Below are 17,234 nucleotides of genomic sequence, written 5' to 3' on the forward strand. Positions count from 1 at the left end.
TCCGATTGCATATCAGAACGTCTCTCTGACATTACACATATTACTGACACTGTTCATCTGGCAAAAAACCCCAAATACTAGATAGCTCTAGGACCTAGGAGAAAATGAAGTAATACTGTCTTGCTAAAGAAGGCATGCGGAAGAACCATTCTGAAAAAAACCAAGCCTGTCTGGCCGTACTTGGAGAAATGAACTTTGAGGAGGAAACCTATTTGCTAAGCAAGAAAAATTTCTAATATAGTGGAATTGTAACTGTACTTCAATAAGTAAAGCCTGTCTGAAGATCTGAAAGTAAAAGAGCACTACTGGTAAGGCTTACAGACAGAATAATCACAATACACACTATAAATTTCAGTAACCACAATGACATGTACCTTTAATCCCAATAGCCACACTAGTTGTCACTGAAACCCGGCAGTACATGATTTAACCATGGTGGTGCATGCTTTTAATCCCATCTCTAGAGAGGCTTATAGAATGGGAAGAAACAACCTTTGGCACATATTCTCATAATGAGAATCCTGAAGGCAGGATTACCATTTTGGACTAAGATCAAGGTAAGAGTCAGTGGCTTGTTGTTTTGTTTTTCTGACCTTCAGGTTGATCTCCAATTTCTCTTTCTGAAATTTTATTAACCATGCTTTATTTATTATTTTTTTTCATTTTATTAATTATGCTTCATTCTACCAAGCAGTTCAGAGAAGCAAGACCATGGTGACAACTGCTTCATATGTTGGAAGAACAAAACAACATTGTGATGTGGAGAAAAAGTCAACAGGAAGAGAGTATATTTTGGGATAGGAATCATCTGAACTACCTGGTGTTGCAGTTCAGGCAAGTCTCTAAAGGTCCAGGTGAATATTTACTGTGACAGAGATTATAACATGATTTGTAGAGAAAAATGGCAAGTTATTGAGGTACCCAAGAGCAGAAGGATATGAAATGTAGGCATAGGCCCACTTGGATTTTTGGGAATGTTACAAAAGAGCTGGGAGTACCTTTGTGATAGGTAGAAGCAGTTATATATAGTAGGTGGGAAAGGTCAGTCCTGGAGGACCTAAATGCTTAACATGGGTCTATATCATGTGTTTGTTATCACTGATCAAATAATAATCTCAAATACTGTTTATTGTTATATAGCAGCACTTCTATTTTTGACAATCAATCTTAGGCCTTTAGGGCAGAAATACTATATCAGTGATCTATGGCCTCCGCCTCGGTTTGTTACTTCAAATAAATGCAAATATTTATTATTCACTAAACCTTATACAACCTGTGTCAAATCATATAGTATTTATGTTCTTATAAGAAATTATTTAATAATTTATGCAAAGACAAGAAAAGGGTTTGCAATTTTATAGCTTAATAAAATAAGACCAAAAACTTACATTTCTACATATAACCATAAATTTGCACTAAGTAAATTTTCTTTTTTAAAATAATTCTTTCTTATTCTCTATTTTTATACACAGTTTTATTCACACAAATCACTACTCTAGCATACATTTCTCCTGCTTGGATATCTCACTTGTCATGCCACGATGGAAAAGAACACAGGTCTTCGGGCATGCAAAGCAATATTCTTCCAACTGAGCTATGTTCACAGTACAATAAGTGATATTTTATGCTATCCAAGGGGTACAGACTGGAAGAAGTAATTCTTGCCATATTATTTCGACATTCACTTGTGATACATTTTCTTGGTAGCTCAGGACACAATTTTTTTTATGAGGATATACATAAATCTTTGCTTTCAGATAAGGATTATCCACATTTTCTTTGAATGTTAAAACTTAATAAAAATGACTTAAATTATCAAATATTCATTGTTTGAGAATATCACTGACACCATGGATAATATAAATCTCAATAGTTGCTAGAAATTTCAGGTGAATGTCTAGAAGTGTGTCAACAGTAATAAAAAATTGTCATTATTTGCTGCTGAAATTATGGAAATCTCAATACACAAAGAAGTTCCTTCAAACATAGATAAATAAATAAGACTGTTACTTTTCTAAATGACTTGTTAGTGCCTTTGATTTTCTATATTTTCTCTAAAGCCTCAGATATACACCAGCAACAAGACCATGCAAAAATTCTTTTGATAAAACTGATCATAGAACTTTAATGAAACATCAATAAATAGACTCATCTTTCAATAACTACACCTAACTCTATACGGACAAGAATAGCAATTTTCATGCTTTGGGAGATAGAGCAGTGTGAAGATAAGAAATTTCTTGTGAGTGTTGCTGTCTCCCCCCCACAGAGAACCCCCATTCTCTTTGCCTATTTTACCATATGTTCATTTGTCTTGTTGGAAGGAGCAGCTCATAAACATCATTGTATGTGATGGAAATGCAGTCAGTAGAGTTTAAAAATTAATCTTAGCAGACTTTTTACATCACCCAGAGCTTATACATGTGGTGTTAAGGCAATGGCAGAGGCATCCCATTGACAGAAGTCAGAGAATCTGACCAAATATAATGATTTTCCAAGTTCCACAGTCTGTCAGAATTTTACTGATCTTACATATTAAAGGAGAAAATTAGGATCAGGCAGGTTCTGTTCTTAAACTCAGTTACTATGATCTTCCTAACTCTTCTACCTTGCTGTTCTGACACTCATTGAGATCACACAGCAGTGCACAATACTTCAACAAGTAATCCTGAGCAGGTTTGTTAATTGATCATGCACTCTAAATATAGACAGAGCATCCCAAGCATGCTGTATGTTGAAGCTCAATACAAATATGGAAAGGTGGTTCTTCCCTGATTTGTTGCCACAACAAACAGAGTTCTTTCTTAAGTCTTTTACAGACCAAGAATCAATTCATTCTATAGAAAGACATCAGTGGTGCTGAGAGAAACTTCATAAGTTTATCATTTGATGAAAAAAAAGGGACTGTTTTTATACATTTGGGTAATAAATATTTTAAACAAATGACTATTAAATACTTTTTAAAGTTTTCAGCATATAGATCTATTAGAGAAATGCAAATTGAAAAATACTGTGAGATTTTATTTTATCCTAGTAAGAATGATATTTAATAGGGAAACAAATGACACCAAATGTTCTTGATTAATTGTAGAAAGGAAAATTATATACATAGTTGGAGAGAGTGTGAATTGTTGTAGTCTCTATAAAATATCATCTGGATTTTTCCCCAAAACCTGAAAATACATTGGTCATGTGAACTAACTATATCACTGCTGGAAAGACATCTAAGGATTCTTACTGAAAAGATACCAGATAATTTCTGTGAAATATCACCCTCTTCATAGTAGTTAAGAGCTGGAATCATTCTAGAGGCCCATCAATGGATGAATGGACAATAAAGATGTCTTTGAAACCCATTTCTTGTTCTATCTGTACAGACACTCAGGTTCATGCTCCATTTCGTTAAACTTGTTAGATCTGTAATGGAAGATTCAACAAGTATATAGGCAAGTCAATTATATTTCAATCAAAACAGTTGCTTTACTGTTTCAAATTGCAGATGTACTTGATGATCCTGTCTTGTGGACTATTAGTTTAAGATGTGTTACATAATTTATGCTTTGGGTTAATTGTTCAATTTTGCAAAGATGTGCTGCATTCTATTATGTTGCATTTGTTTAACTCCATAAAGCTTGTTACTTTGCCTGACAAAAATCTGATGGTCTACTAAAGCTCTCAGTAGCCAATTTCTAGTCAGGAAAGAGAAGTCAATATGGCTGTTAAACAAGAGAATAAATAAACAATATTTGGGAACATTTACATTTTAAAGGTGATATGATATAGATATGAATAATTTGCGTTGATATGGATCTTGGTTTATTGATACAAATTTAGGTCAATTTTCTTATATGTATATGTATTTCTAATCTTTACTAAGGTATTGTGTCTGTGTAGGTCATTTTAAAATTTAATGTATTATTAAGAAGTATAGGTAAATAGATAATCATCTATAATAGTCAAGTTTGCAGTCATGTTAGTTAGATTTTCTAGACGTACAGAGAAGTATTTTAGTTATATACGTATTCTGAATAACAGCTAAGCTTTACCTAATCTTTAGTAAATTGTGATATAGGATAAGTAATTCTGTATTTTGAGACTGTAATCTTATGACTGTCTTGTGGTTTTTGTCTTTATAAAATTCATACAAAAATAGAAAGGTCCTACTCCATTCATCTGCTGTTTCAGGCTTTGAAGCAGAGGACACGTGCTAGGCTGTACTTAATAAACAAAACTTTGCTTTTACAAAAAAAGAAAGAAAGAAAGAGTCTGCAAGACATTGTGAATGACACCAAAATGTGACTAACAAACTGCCAATATAGGTAGAAATATCTTTAAAATTTCCTGGTTCATGAAAAAGTCTACTGGATATTATGGGCCAGTAGGTTAAAGATGGATTCCCCAACAGTACAAAAAAAACTTATGGTAACTGTTAGGGCAGCAAAATGTCTCTGTAAATTCTAGAATTTTGAAAGTTGCTTATAATATGCTTCCTGTTTACTTAGGTAATGTTATATGTTCTGGAGTTTTTGATGGAGCTAAAAAAATATAGTTATAGTTTTCCTTAGTTATGATAAAAGATAAAGTAGATATAAATATTGTAATTGTAATTCTTGCTTGAAAACTGTTTTGTTATATATAATTTTACTATAATAAAGTTAAAACTTTCCTTTTTGCTTAAACAGAAAAGGGGAAATGGTTTAGGAGGTACTTCTGCTTATAAGAATAAGTCTCCCTGTATTTATTTGAGATCTAGGCGGCAGTACTGCAAATAGTTACACAAATAATCAACCACAATACCTAATTTTTAAACAGAAATGTTGTGCCCATTTATGTGATACAGTCTCTGTCAACTTCCTGCTCTCATTCTTAAGTCTCTGGTAAAGAATGAATTATCCAGGGCCAGAATTGAAAACCTAAATTCGCAGGAAAGAAATTTAAGCCTTAAGGGATTGAGGTTGAGAGGATATATCTCCTGTAAAAATGTAAATAGTATAGATAGTAGTGGATGCATTGGAGGATGGTTGGAAGGGAGAATCAAAGGGGAAAGAAAAGGAAAGAGAAGAAAGTAATAAGGGGGAAAAATAAGGGCCATTTAAGGGATAAAATAGAAACTTAATACAGTAGAAGATTCTAAAGGAGATATGTAAACACAAAGATAAGTTAGAGCTCCTTTGATTTATAATGATTTCCAGCCAGCATTATATGCTAGGTCAATGATAGAAAAATATTTGTTTGAGTAACCAAAAATATCTGCTTTGCTTAAGGCTTTTCAGAGAACTAGAACCCACTCTTCTCCTGCCCAAGGAACAAGCTGGGGACATCTCCTTGGAACCTGGGAACCCCTCTAGAATCAAGTCTCTTGCCAACCATAAAATGACTCCCTTAATTAAGATATCTACTGCCCTGTTCCCATATCCACCCTTCCTCCAACTCAACCATCCCATTCCACCAAGCTCTCCCCAATCATTCCCTTCTCCCTTCTCTCTACCCACCCCCCATCACCCCCATCCCAACCCCACCCTCATGATCCCAACTTTTGCCTGGCAGTCTTGTCTACTTCCAATATCCAGGAGGACAAATATATGTTTTTCTTTCGGTTCGCCATCTTATTTAGCTTCTCTAGGACTGGAAAGGGAGGGGGAGGGGCAGTGGGAAGGAAATGGAAAGAGAGGAGGAGGTGGAAATTTTTAATAAATAAATGAAAAAATATGAACCCCCCCCAAAAAAACCCATACTCTACACTACTTGAGGGACAAATATCTGAGAATAGATACTATAGGAAACTACAGTAAAGATAAATATCATTCTTTTAAAAAATAGGATTATACTAAAATGACTTTCTATAACACTCTGCTACATGTAAAGATCAGTGCCTTGCTCAGCCATGATCTGAGAAACTTCCTACTGTAACAGACTGGAATAAATACACAGAACTAAAGCCTGATAATATTCTGAGAGTGAGAGACCTTGAGACATTCAATACTACACAAGATGTCTTCATCAAATTCATGGTGTGAAGAGTTCTCAGCTGCTTCTCTCAGAATGTGCTTACATTCCACAAAATGAATGGATTAAGAATTAGGTGTGGTCCCTATACAACAACTATATGTGAATGGTCAAATTTATAGGAAAGTTGGAAACTTGTAGGCAGACTTTTCTTTCTCCATTCTGCCTGCAAACAAATAACATATACTGAGAATTAATAAAAAAAATTAAATTTTGGGGCAATAGCACTGGATTTTTACTTTTACTTATAGTAAAACATTTCTATGATTCTATATGTTGCCACATAACTCTTGTCTTTACATCTCCTCCACCTTGTACCTTCTGCATCTTTTGGTGACCTCTTCTAACTCTGCCCTACATGTACTCAGAATTCTCCTAGTCTTATTCTCCTGCACTGTCTTTCCTATAAAGGTGTATACCTATCACCGTTTTAGTAACCAGTGAGAATAATGCATATTTAAAGTGTGTAAAAATTGTTACAGGTCAGAATCCCACCTCATGGGTAAGAAAAGGGAATGACATTAGTAGCAGTGTGGTCATACTAATCAAAAATCAAGAACTCAGGAAATGTAGTGTGAACAGAAGCTTGGCACTGAGTTGTGACCTAAAAATACAGAAACAGAAGAATTTGATGGGGAGGTTGGGCTAGGAAATGGATGCGGGTTCATGCCAAGATGTGTTTACTATGATGAGTGTAGTACCCAAGCTCTCTTATTCCAGACTCTATCTGTAGGAAGTCAGAGACACTGTTGTAATAACCCAGTAGGGTAGTCTCCATCTCCAGTTTATAAAGTCTAGCCTGACTTCCCTCATGCAAATGTATCTTCTAGCTCTGTGTTAAATCCCCTTCTGTACTGTGGGAGCTCACATCGCTCTCAAGGAGGCTGACCTCTAAAGAAAAGGAGGTGTATCCTAGAAGATGAAACTGTTTGATCTTCTTTACCTGGTGACGGCCCTTCCTGGTGAGTGTTCCCACTTAATACATGTGTCCATGTGGGGTTCTGACTACATGTGATTGACAGAATTCTTTTTTTTCTTTTTTTGTCTAAAGGAATTCTGTCCCAGATTCAGCTTCAAGAGTCAGGACCTGGCCTGGTGAAGCCGTCACAATCACTGTCCCTCACCTGCTCTGTCACCGGTTACTCCATTACTAGTGGTTACGAATGGAGCTGGGTCAGGCAGTCCCCAGAGAAGAAATTGGAGTGGATAGGGTACATAAGTTATAGTGGTGGTACTAGTTACAACCCGTCATTTAAGAGCCGCATCTCCATCACTAGAGACACATCCAAGAACCAGTTCTTCTTGCAACTGAACTCTCTGACCACTGAGGACACAGCCACATATTACTGTGCAAGAAGCACAGTGAGGGAACTTCAGCATTAGCCCAGACACAAACCTCCCTGTAGAGGACCTCTGGACCAGCAGGGGGAGCTCAGTCTTAACTGATCTCAGGAACTTTAAAACTGCAGGCAGAGAAAGAAAAAACTTGGTTTTCTCTGGTTTTTCTTCTAACTGCCTAAGAACAGAAAAGATAGAGGTCCATTCCTCTATCTGATCGTGAAATATTTTGTTTGTGTGAAGCCACATTTATTTGTTTCTAACTGTGTCACTGAAGACAGGGTACAAGGCAGTATTTCATGTCATTTAGAATGCGGATGAAGCCTTACAAACAGAGCCATCTTTCTGGTTGTAGGAATATGTTTTAATGATAGTAGTTCTTTCAAATTTATCAGGTTTCACATGACAGTAATTTTCCTGTAACAATTGTGATTCCACTTTTAATTGTTTACACACTCCTCTCTGTATGTTGGAGCACACAAAATAGTTGCTGGGATGCCTACAGAATGATACATACTATGTTTTGGGGCTCTACATTTCACTACTGCTGTAGTGCACAACAGGGTATGGACTGGTGTCAACACTGTAGGAGGGAATGGATATAATAATTCTGTTGTCAATATTAACTGTCTTGCAAAGACAAAATATTTTGTGCAAGAAAACACATGAATTGGTAGTAGAATTTAAAACTTCATATCATTAAATATTCATGTTCACACTGATTATTAATGTATTTAAATGTGTCAGAGAAGGATCCACCTCTGACATAGAAGAGAATTGAAAAGTATGTTTTTAGATATGCTTGGACCTTTACCTTGAAAGATTGTTAACTGATTTGTGATTTTATTCCAATATTATTAGAGAAATGTAATTCTAACATAATTATAGACCCTAAAACACAGTGTCTCACTTATGTAACTAAAACAAAATCAACAGTGTAAATGAAATCTTATCATACCCCCACTTAAGTGAACAACCACTCCACTTAGTTAACAAGACTTATATTAAATTCTGGAATATTTTTGTCAAACTCTTTCTGAACATTAGAAAAATTTAAACAAACCAAGTGTGATAAATATTGTCTGAAATTAATAACCCCCAAACTATCATAATTTTACCAACAAGGTGGGAAAGCATGCATAGTTGTTGCAGTCCCTGGAACCTGCTCTGTACATCTGCCTCTCCATTGAATATATCTATCACCATCATGGAAAAATACAGCCTATAGATCATTCAGAAAGAATTAACAACACAAATATAAGATTTCTAGGAATGAAGAACTGGATGGACATCCAGCCAGGCCAACCAAGACCTACAGACTATCCTCAGTTTTAAGGATGGCCTTGTGAAAAAAGTAGTGGGATTCCAAGCTGAGATTGACTGTAAGAGCAGGGATTCTGTTCTCAGCAGCCCTGGGTTGTGCTCATTCCCCACATTTCTGAAGCTGGATTGTGTCTTTCACCACTTTCAGATGGACATCAGCAAGAACAGTGATAATGAATTTTATATTTTGGAGGTGTTTTAGAGGGAGGTTTTTTTCTTTTTTTACTTTGATTTTAAGTAGCAAGTTTTGTTTGCAAAGGTTGTAGAAATGGACATTTTCCTCCAATACAAAAACACACTTTTGAAACACATAGGGAAACACAAGAATACTGACATAATCTGAGTCTTATGCTCCTCTGTGCCAATATTTTGCCATGGTTATATCAAATCAGTAATAGTATGAGAAGTGTTAGAACCTACAGTATGGAGCTTCTTATAATTAAAAGAAACAAGAAAGAATCACCTTCTTTACTTTCCTTCTTCCTGAATAACACTTGTTGTATAAAATCAAGAGAGTCATGAAGGGTCCTAAAGTTTCTGTCTATAATCAGAACATTGCCTGTTGAAGTATTATTATTATTAGAAAATTTATGCTAAGCTTTTAATTTCAGCTTGGGTTCTTTGGCCATTAACCATATGAGGACGGGCAAACTATTGGGCAACTGTTTAGAAGCCTCCTGACCCTACAATTTGATAATAAGTAATTGCTAGAGGAATCCTTGCATTTGGTTATAAGCTGCATTGGATAGGGATTTGTTGATACTGTACTTAAGTCACAGATTAAACTGATGGTTGGTGAGATTTTTCGTAGAGTTTGCCACTCAAAGGGTATCCTATCATGCATACTTGTTTTTTTCAACTTGCCATGTAGATTAGATCTATGTATGTCACTCTTAGTGTATTCATTTTGGTCTAAGTTCTCTGGGATTGTGATTTGTAGGTTTTTTTTCTTTGCTTTCTGTTTAAAAAACACTTAGAGAGAGTGCATGTGATATTTGTCTTTCTGTGTCTGGGTTACCTCACTCAAAACAATGTTTTCTACCTCCATCCATTTTCATGCAAAATTCAAGATGTCATTATTTTTTCTGCTGTGTAGTGCTCTATTGTGTAAATGTACCACATTTTTCTTATCCATTCTTAGATAGAGGGGCATTTAGGTTGTTTACAAGTTCTAGCTATGACAAACAATGCTGATATGAACATAGTTGAGCACATGTCCTTGTGGCACGATTGAGCATCCTTTGGATATATACCCAAAAGTGGTATTACTTAGTCTTGAAGTAGGATATTTCCTAATTTTCTGAAAAATCTCCACACTGACATCCAAAGGGGCTGTACCAGCTTGCATTCCTACCAGCAAGTGTTTCTTTACCCCACAACCTCTCCAGCATAAGTTGTCATCAGTGTTTTTGATCTTGGCTATTCTTTCAGTTGTAAGATGGAATCTCTGAGTCATTTTGATGTGCATTTCTCTGATGACTAAGGATGTTGGACATTTATTTAAGCATCTTTCAGCCATTTTAGATTACCCTGTTGAGATTTCTCTATTCATGACTGTACTCCGTTTATTATTGTACTATTTGTTCTTTGATGATCAATTTTTTGATATCTTTGAATATTTTGAAGATCAGCCCTTTGATATTGTGTTGTTGAATATGCTTTCCCATTCTGTAGGATGTTGTTCTGTCTTGTTGACCATGTCCTTTGCTTTACAGAAAATTTTCAGTTTCAGGAGGTCCCACTTATTAATTGTTTCTCTTGGTGTCTGTGCTGCTGCTGTTTTATTTAGGAAGTGGTAACCTGTGCCAATGCGTTCAAGTATATTTCCCACTTTCTCTTCTATAAGGTTTAGTGTGCCTGGCTTTATGTTGAGGTCTATAATCCATTTGAACTTGAGTTTTGTGCATGGTGTGAAAAATCAGGTGTTCAAAGGTGTGTGAATTAATATCTTTGTCTTCTATTTAGTTCCATTGGTTCTCCTTTCTGTTCTTATGCCAATACCAGGCTGTTTTCAGTACTGTAACTCTGTAACGCAGTTTGAAGGCAGGAACTGTGATGTCTCCAAAATTTCTTTAATGGAAAATATATTTCTTCCTGAGGAGCTTTTTAAAATTTTCAGTGACTATGAATCACTTAATTTATTACTATTTGGCAGGAAATCATGCAGAAATTATATAAGAAATTCAATAGGAAAAATATTTCTGATATTTCTTCTTTCTTTTTTGAGACTATTCGAAAGTCCCATGTTGTAGAATGTTGCTTGTTCGTTTCCCATCTGCACAAACTCCAAAAATAATCATACAGAATTTATATTATTTAAATCACTGCTTGGCCATCACTTAAGTGTATTGATAGCTAGCGCTTACATCTAGAATTATCCAATTTCCATTATTTTATATTTTACTATGGAGTTTTTGGTCTACCAGCAAGAAGCTACCTGACAGCTCATGTCTTTCCTTTCTGGCAGCTACATGCTGTCCCGTGAATCTGCCTTGTTTCTCCCAGGATTCAGTTTAGTTTTCCCCTGCCTAACTCTATTCTTCCCTGCACAGGCATAAGACAGTTTCTTTTTTAACCAATGGTATTCAGAACATGAATATTAGAATACAACATCCTCTACCTTTTTCTGTTTAAACAAAATGGAAAGTTTTAACTTTACCATAGTAAAATTACATATAACAAAATAGTTATCAAACAAGAATTAGAGTTACAATATTTATATATATTTCATCTTTTTATTTTTCACAATTTAAGAAAATTATTATTATAATTATCTGTTTTTCAATTCCATCAAAGACTCAAGAAGAATCTAATATTACATAATTAAACAGGAAGTGCATTGTGAGCAACTTACAAAATTAGAATTGACAGAGACATCTCACTGCCTGGATAGTTACCCAAAGCTTTTCTGTACTGTTGGGGCATCCATCTTCTGCCTACAGGCCCATAGGATCCAGCTGACTTTTCCATGAAGCAGGAAGTTTCAAAGACAGTTCTGCCTATATTGGCAGCTTGTTACTCACTTTTTATGTGTCCTGTAGCATGTCTGGCAGTCTCTTTTACGAAGCAGCAATGCCAAAGGACTGCCTCACGTTTCTTTTAAAACTTCAGCAGTCATATTTCTGTGGGTTCTTTATGTCCATTTTTTTTGCAGCATTGCATCAAGTAGCCTAGGTAAGAGCAGCTTCTTAATCAAATGTCTAGAAAACTCCATAAGGAGCCTTTACAGTGCACAGCTTCCTCTTGAAGTAATTGGTGGTGCCAGGAGCAGATGTGTCATACTGTTCTTAAAATATTTTAATAGCATATTCTGAAAGTCTCTGAAGATTTGAAGAATACCCATTTAACTGAAATATGTCTCTATATGTCTAGAAAACCTAACTCACATGACTACAAGTTTGACTATTATAGATGGTTATCTATTAACCTATATTCTTAATTATGCATACATTTATAAATTAGCTGGACATACACAATATCTTAGTCAAGACCAGAAATACATATCCACAGTATAACAAAATTTACCTTAAATTTGTTTCAATAAACTGAGATCCATACCAATGTAATTCTCTACATCATATCTCCCTTTAAATGAAAACAAACATTTATAAACAATATTTGGTAATTTGGGCCTAGTTCTCTCTCAACTACTTTCTGCTTTTTGTTGGGTGAAGTATTTTTAGGGGCACTTATGGTGAACTTTTGTGGGGTCCGTGAACCCATATTAGTTTGGAATTAATCCACATGATCTCATTCTCTGTGGAAACAAAAGAAAAACCACATTTTCAAAGTAACATATCCTTAGACTCAAACTTTGAAATCAAGATAACTTTAAAGTATATATGTTTGCTTAGCTTACTAGTTTTCAAAACGGTTTCTTTGCAGTCAAAATATTCAAAGTAAGCATAATAATATACATAATCCAGACTCTGTGTGTATATTCCATCTTTATGTGGCTTATTTTTCTTTACTACTTTAATCTATTCCTGTCTGTACTCTGTCTCTTCAAAGACTTTACCTTTTAAAAAAATTACTTTCTTTTATAACTGTCTATATTCTTTTTCTTTTCTCTCCCAAGCCTATGTGCATTTATCCAGCACTGTGATCCATTTAGAGGTCTTTTTAAAAACTTAATATGTCTTTATTGTGTATTTTTATTGATTTTCTGTTCAGGAATGCTTTTTAAAGTGCTTAGTGCTCCCAATAGATCAGACCCACTGTCTCAGTGGGTGGGTGCACCCCTCGTGGTCCTGACTTCCTTGCTCATGTTCTCTCTCCTTCTGCTCCTCATTAGGACCTTGGGAGCTCAGTCCGGTGCTCCAGTGTGGGTCTCTGTCTCTATCTCCATCCATCGCTAGGTGAAGGTTCAAGGCCAGCTGGACTGTGACTGAAAAATCATGGGATAAAACCAGACTCTCTGAACATGGCCGACATGAGAGCTGATGAGAGGCCAAGGACAATGGCACGGGGTGTTGATCCTACTTCTTGTTCTGGCTTTGTGGGAGCCTGGACAGTTTGGATGTTCACCTTCCTAGACCTGGATGGAGCGGGGAGGACCCTGACTGCTCTTGGGACTGGAGAGGAAAGAAAAGAGGAGTGGGGGGAGGGAAGAGGGGCGGGAGGAGGGGGAGGGAAATGGGAGGCAGGGAGGAGGCAGAAAATTTTTTTTCAATAAAAATAATAATAATAATAAAAAACATGCTTAGTGCGTCTTAAAATTCTAAGCGGTGTCATTGCTAAGGCAAACAAGACCCTGCCTGGTTGCTCCACCCACTCCAAAATGATGGAAGTCTGTTCAATGCCTCTAAGACTGCTAGGTTGGAGAAATCCTCACCACCTCAACTCTCATAACCAGTTGGCCCATACTACCAACAAGTAATTTGCATCACACTGCCCACAAACTGTATTTATTGCTTGGCCTGCTGAAAGAGTCAGAGTTTGTGCTGGCAGTATGGACCAGAAAGCCATCATTTCAAAACTGCAGGGCTTTTTCTGCTACTGCTCAACCAGGAAAACTTCTCTTAAAGGACCTGCCACATGCTGACAGAAAAAAATGTGGCTAAACTTTGTTTTTCTATGTCTAGAATTTCTTTCCAAGCATTCTCAGATCTTATGTGGATGTAGTCAGCCTCATGTTGTTGTACCAATTTGTTGTAGGAGGCTGCTTGTTTATTTCCCAACTGCTACTAAATAATCCCACAGAAACTGTTTGTTCCCTGTGTTTGAAATTGAAATAGAATCCAACAGAACCATTTACTGGAAGAGAAACAAGGAAATAAAAGACTTCTTTTAGGGCACAGATCCAACTAATTTAGACCTGAGGAGTACAAAATTCCCTTTACTGTGGAAACTTTCTACAGCTCAGAAAGATGAGGGAGAAACCTTTGGAAAATATTTAGAATCTCATAGCTTTGATGAAAATTATGAACAAAACCAATATCCTCCACAAAGGATCATCCCTATTAAGAGTTCAGTCTATCATTTACACCACTGGTGCTCAAAATATTTCACTAATACACTAAATATTCCCAACCAAATAAGCAGGTTTATTCCATTAATGGTTTCTCACACAAGTTTCTAAATGTACAGATTCAAACACACTAATAATAAACACATATTCAGCAAAACTTCTTCCACATCACATTCAGGAAATAAATCAAAAACTTCCCCTTAATGTTATTTAACATAAAGTGAGGCCAAACTTGAACTTTCTACTTTATTCTCACTGTGTCTACTTTTGTTACTACTTTTCTGATGTATGAGTCTGAATCTCAATTTCGATTTATCTGCCTCTATTTCCCCTTCCTTCCTTCCTTCTCTCTCTCTCTCTCTCTCTCTCTCTCTCTCTCTCTCTCTCTCTCTCTCTCTCTGTGTATGTGAGTAAGTGAGTTCATATATTCATGTGTGTATTGGAGGTAAAATCATAACAAAGATCTTTTTCTCTGTATTTTTTGAACAGCACAGAAAACATCTCTTGGAAAACTCGAGGGGTATTTAGAGAAATCTTTAACCCAGTTGTACAAGGGTGGTCCCTTATTACTGATTCCAACTGATTCAAGTAATAAATATAATAACAAACATTATTGTTTAAAAACCATTATCTGTATGATTTCATCAACAATTTTTGATATTCATTTTAGAAGATATTTTCAAACTTATACATTGTGTTCTTGATAAATGGTTGTCATAACACACACGAAATTATATTCAATAGTCTTTAGTCAAAAGCATTGAAGAGCATATAATTTAATATTAGAACTGTGCATGGGGCCTGAATCAGCAATCTCTACCAGAACAGGTACAAGGGAGAAACCTCAGTGGGAGCAGTACTAAGACAGGGACCTTCACAGGAGCAGGTATGGGGGAGAAACTACCAAATGAGCAGGCCTGAGACAAAGACCCCTAAGTCCTTCTATGGGACTGGTTCTGATCCAAGGACTTTCACAGAAGCGGGTATTGGGGAGAAACTACCAAATGAGCAGGCCTGAGACAAAGACTCCTGAGTCCTTCTATGGGACTGGTTCTGATCCAAGGACGTTCACAGAAGCGGGTATTGGGGAGAAACTACCAAAAGAGCAGGCCTGAGACAAAGACCCCTGTGGGACCATGCCTGAGCCAGTGTACTCTGCCAGAGCAGTCCTGAGCCAGGAACATCTGCAGTAGCAGAACCAAGCCAGCAACCTCTGCTAGAGCAGGAGAGAGACATTGACTTCTGAAGGACCTGACCAAAACCAATGACCTTGCAGGAATAGGAATGACTGTGTGAGTGCTGATGGAGCAGACCTGAGCCAGAGACCTCTGTGTGACTGAGTCAGAGCCAGCATCCACAGTGGGATCAGTTCCTAGCCTGAGATATCTGTGAAAGTAGACCCCAGTCAGCAACCTCCAGCAGAATAGGCCCTCGACAGTGACTTCTGTCTGCTGGTGCAGGCCTAAGCTATAAACCTGGAGAATTACATGACAAAAAATTTTTACTTCACATAATATCATGAGAGGTAACTAACTAGAAAACGGCATGAAACAGACTGAATAAGAAAGGTAAAGGGAAGGGGTATTACAAGTGAGGTTATCCTCCTGGGAGGCCTGTGAAGACATACGAGTAGAACACTTAGAGTTCAAATCCTGAATTGTACATTGAAGTTCAGTTTATCAGTCACTCCCTGTTTCTAATAGAGAGATAGGTAGATATTCTGGAAAAAGAGAGTAAAATAGAAAAAAAAACACAATAATTTTATACTCCTTGGTGCACATGAATGTGGACAAAGTCTCTGTAGGTGACCTCCTGAACAAATGAATTCAGTCATGTGACAACAATTCAGTGATCTCAACACAAAAATAGAGCTTCTAAACTCCAGAGGCAACTACACTTAGGGCTGTACCTGACTCAGGCGGTACCTAGTGCATCAGTGTTGAATAAGGAAAGATCTCCAGAGCATGTCAGAAAGCAATGCCAACTGACCTCTATAGTACTGGACATAAAAAGTAGGCAGAAATTCTTCCTAAAATGCACATTTTGATTGTGATTATTAAATGTAATCGATGATACTTAATGTGTCCCCAAAAAGAGCTTAGTATGATACAAAATTTCCTAACATTATCTTTCCTGCTAGACTTCTCCAGAACATTTACAAACATATTAGAACACACTGGCTCTTAGCTCCCACAGCAGAACTTATATACCAGGAAGGCATGCAAATAAGACTGATCTCTTCTCATGAAAACCAGATAAACACTGACCCTGAAGCTCAGACAAAGGAATCAGTCCTGGATGCCCAGGTCTTGCCATTCAATGATCAGCACAGAAAACACAACCCACAATGGATTTGATGTTGAAATGGGTTTTCCTTTTTGCTTTTTTAAAAGGTAATTTATGAAGAAGAGGTACTGAGTGTTAGTGAACATGAACAAGATATATAAAAGATAGAGCTTCTGTGGTAATTTACTAACAACATTCTCTGTGTTTGCAGGTGTCCAGTCTGAGGTGCAACCTGGGGAGTCTGGAGGAGGGCTTGTGAAGCCTGGAGGATCCCTGAGACTATCCTGTGTAGCCTCTGGATTCACTTTCAGTGACTCCTGGATGTACTGGTTTCGCCAAGCTCCAGGGAAGGGGCTGGAGTGGGTTGGAAATATTAATACAGACAGCAGTACTATAAGATATGCACCATCTGTGAAGGATCAATTCACCATCTCCAGAGAAAATGCTAAGAACACTCTGTACCTGCAAATGAGCAATGTGAGATTGGAAGACACAGCCACTTATTACTGTCCTAGAGACACGGTGATAGGATTTCAGTGTTAACTCAGGCAGAAACTTCACTGTTAGGCCAATCAAGAACACCAGGTGGTGCAAAAGACACAGAATACAGGTTCATCCCAAGAATTTATGCAGACATGATTAGATTAAGCACTCTTCTCAGGTGTTTGACCTGCATTTTTTTTATACTTTTTTTGGAATTCTCCACATGTACGTTCTGAAGGGATCCAATGTCCTCAATGCATTATATGTTCTTCTTGTTCTATTTTATCAAATGAGACACAGTCTCCCATGAACAAAGTGTAAACTAACA

General features: G+C 36.7%; 2 gene segments (V, D, J or C); both read left to right on the forward strand.

Annotated features, from left to right (window-relative positions):
* The first annotated feature begins 6,888 nt into the window (after window positions 1–6,888).
* On the forward strand, window positions 6,889–11,836 carry LOC130882784 (Ig heavy chain V region 3-6-like). The segment is given in 4 exon segments: window positions 6,889–6,968; window positions 7,058–7,362; window positions 10,254–10,310; window positions 11,822–11,836. Coding segments are annotated over 4 exon segments (420 nt in total).
* Window positions 11,837–16,484: 4,648 nt separating this feature from the next.
* LOC130882786 (immunoglobulin heavy variable 3-74-like) lies at window positions 16,485–16,966 on the forward strand. The segment is given in 2 exon segments: window positions 16,485–16,530; window positions 16,635–16,966. Coding segments are annotated over 2 exon segments (378 nt in total).
* Window positions 16,967–17,234: the final 268 nt, after the last annotated feature.

Source organism: Chionomys nivalis, chromosome 10 (assembly GCF_950005125.1).
Source record: "Chionomys nivalis chromosome 10, mChiNiv1.1, whole genome shotgun sequence".
Classification (NCBI taxonomy): Eukaryota; Metazoa; Chordata; class Mammalia; order Rodentia; family Cricetidae; genus Chionomys; species Chionomys nivalis.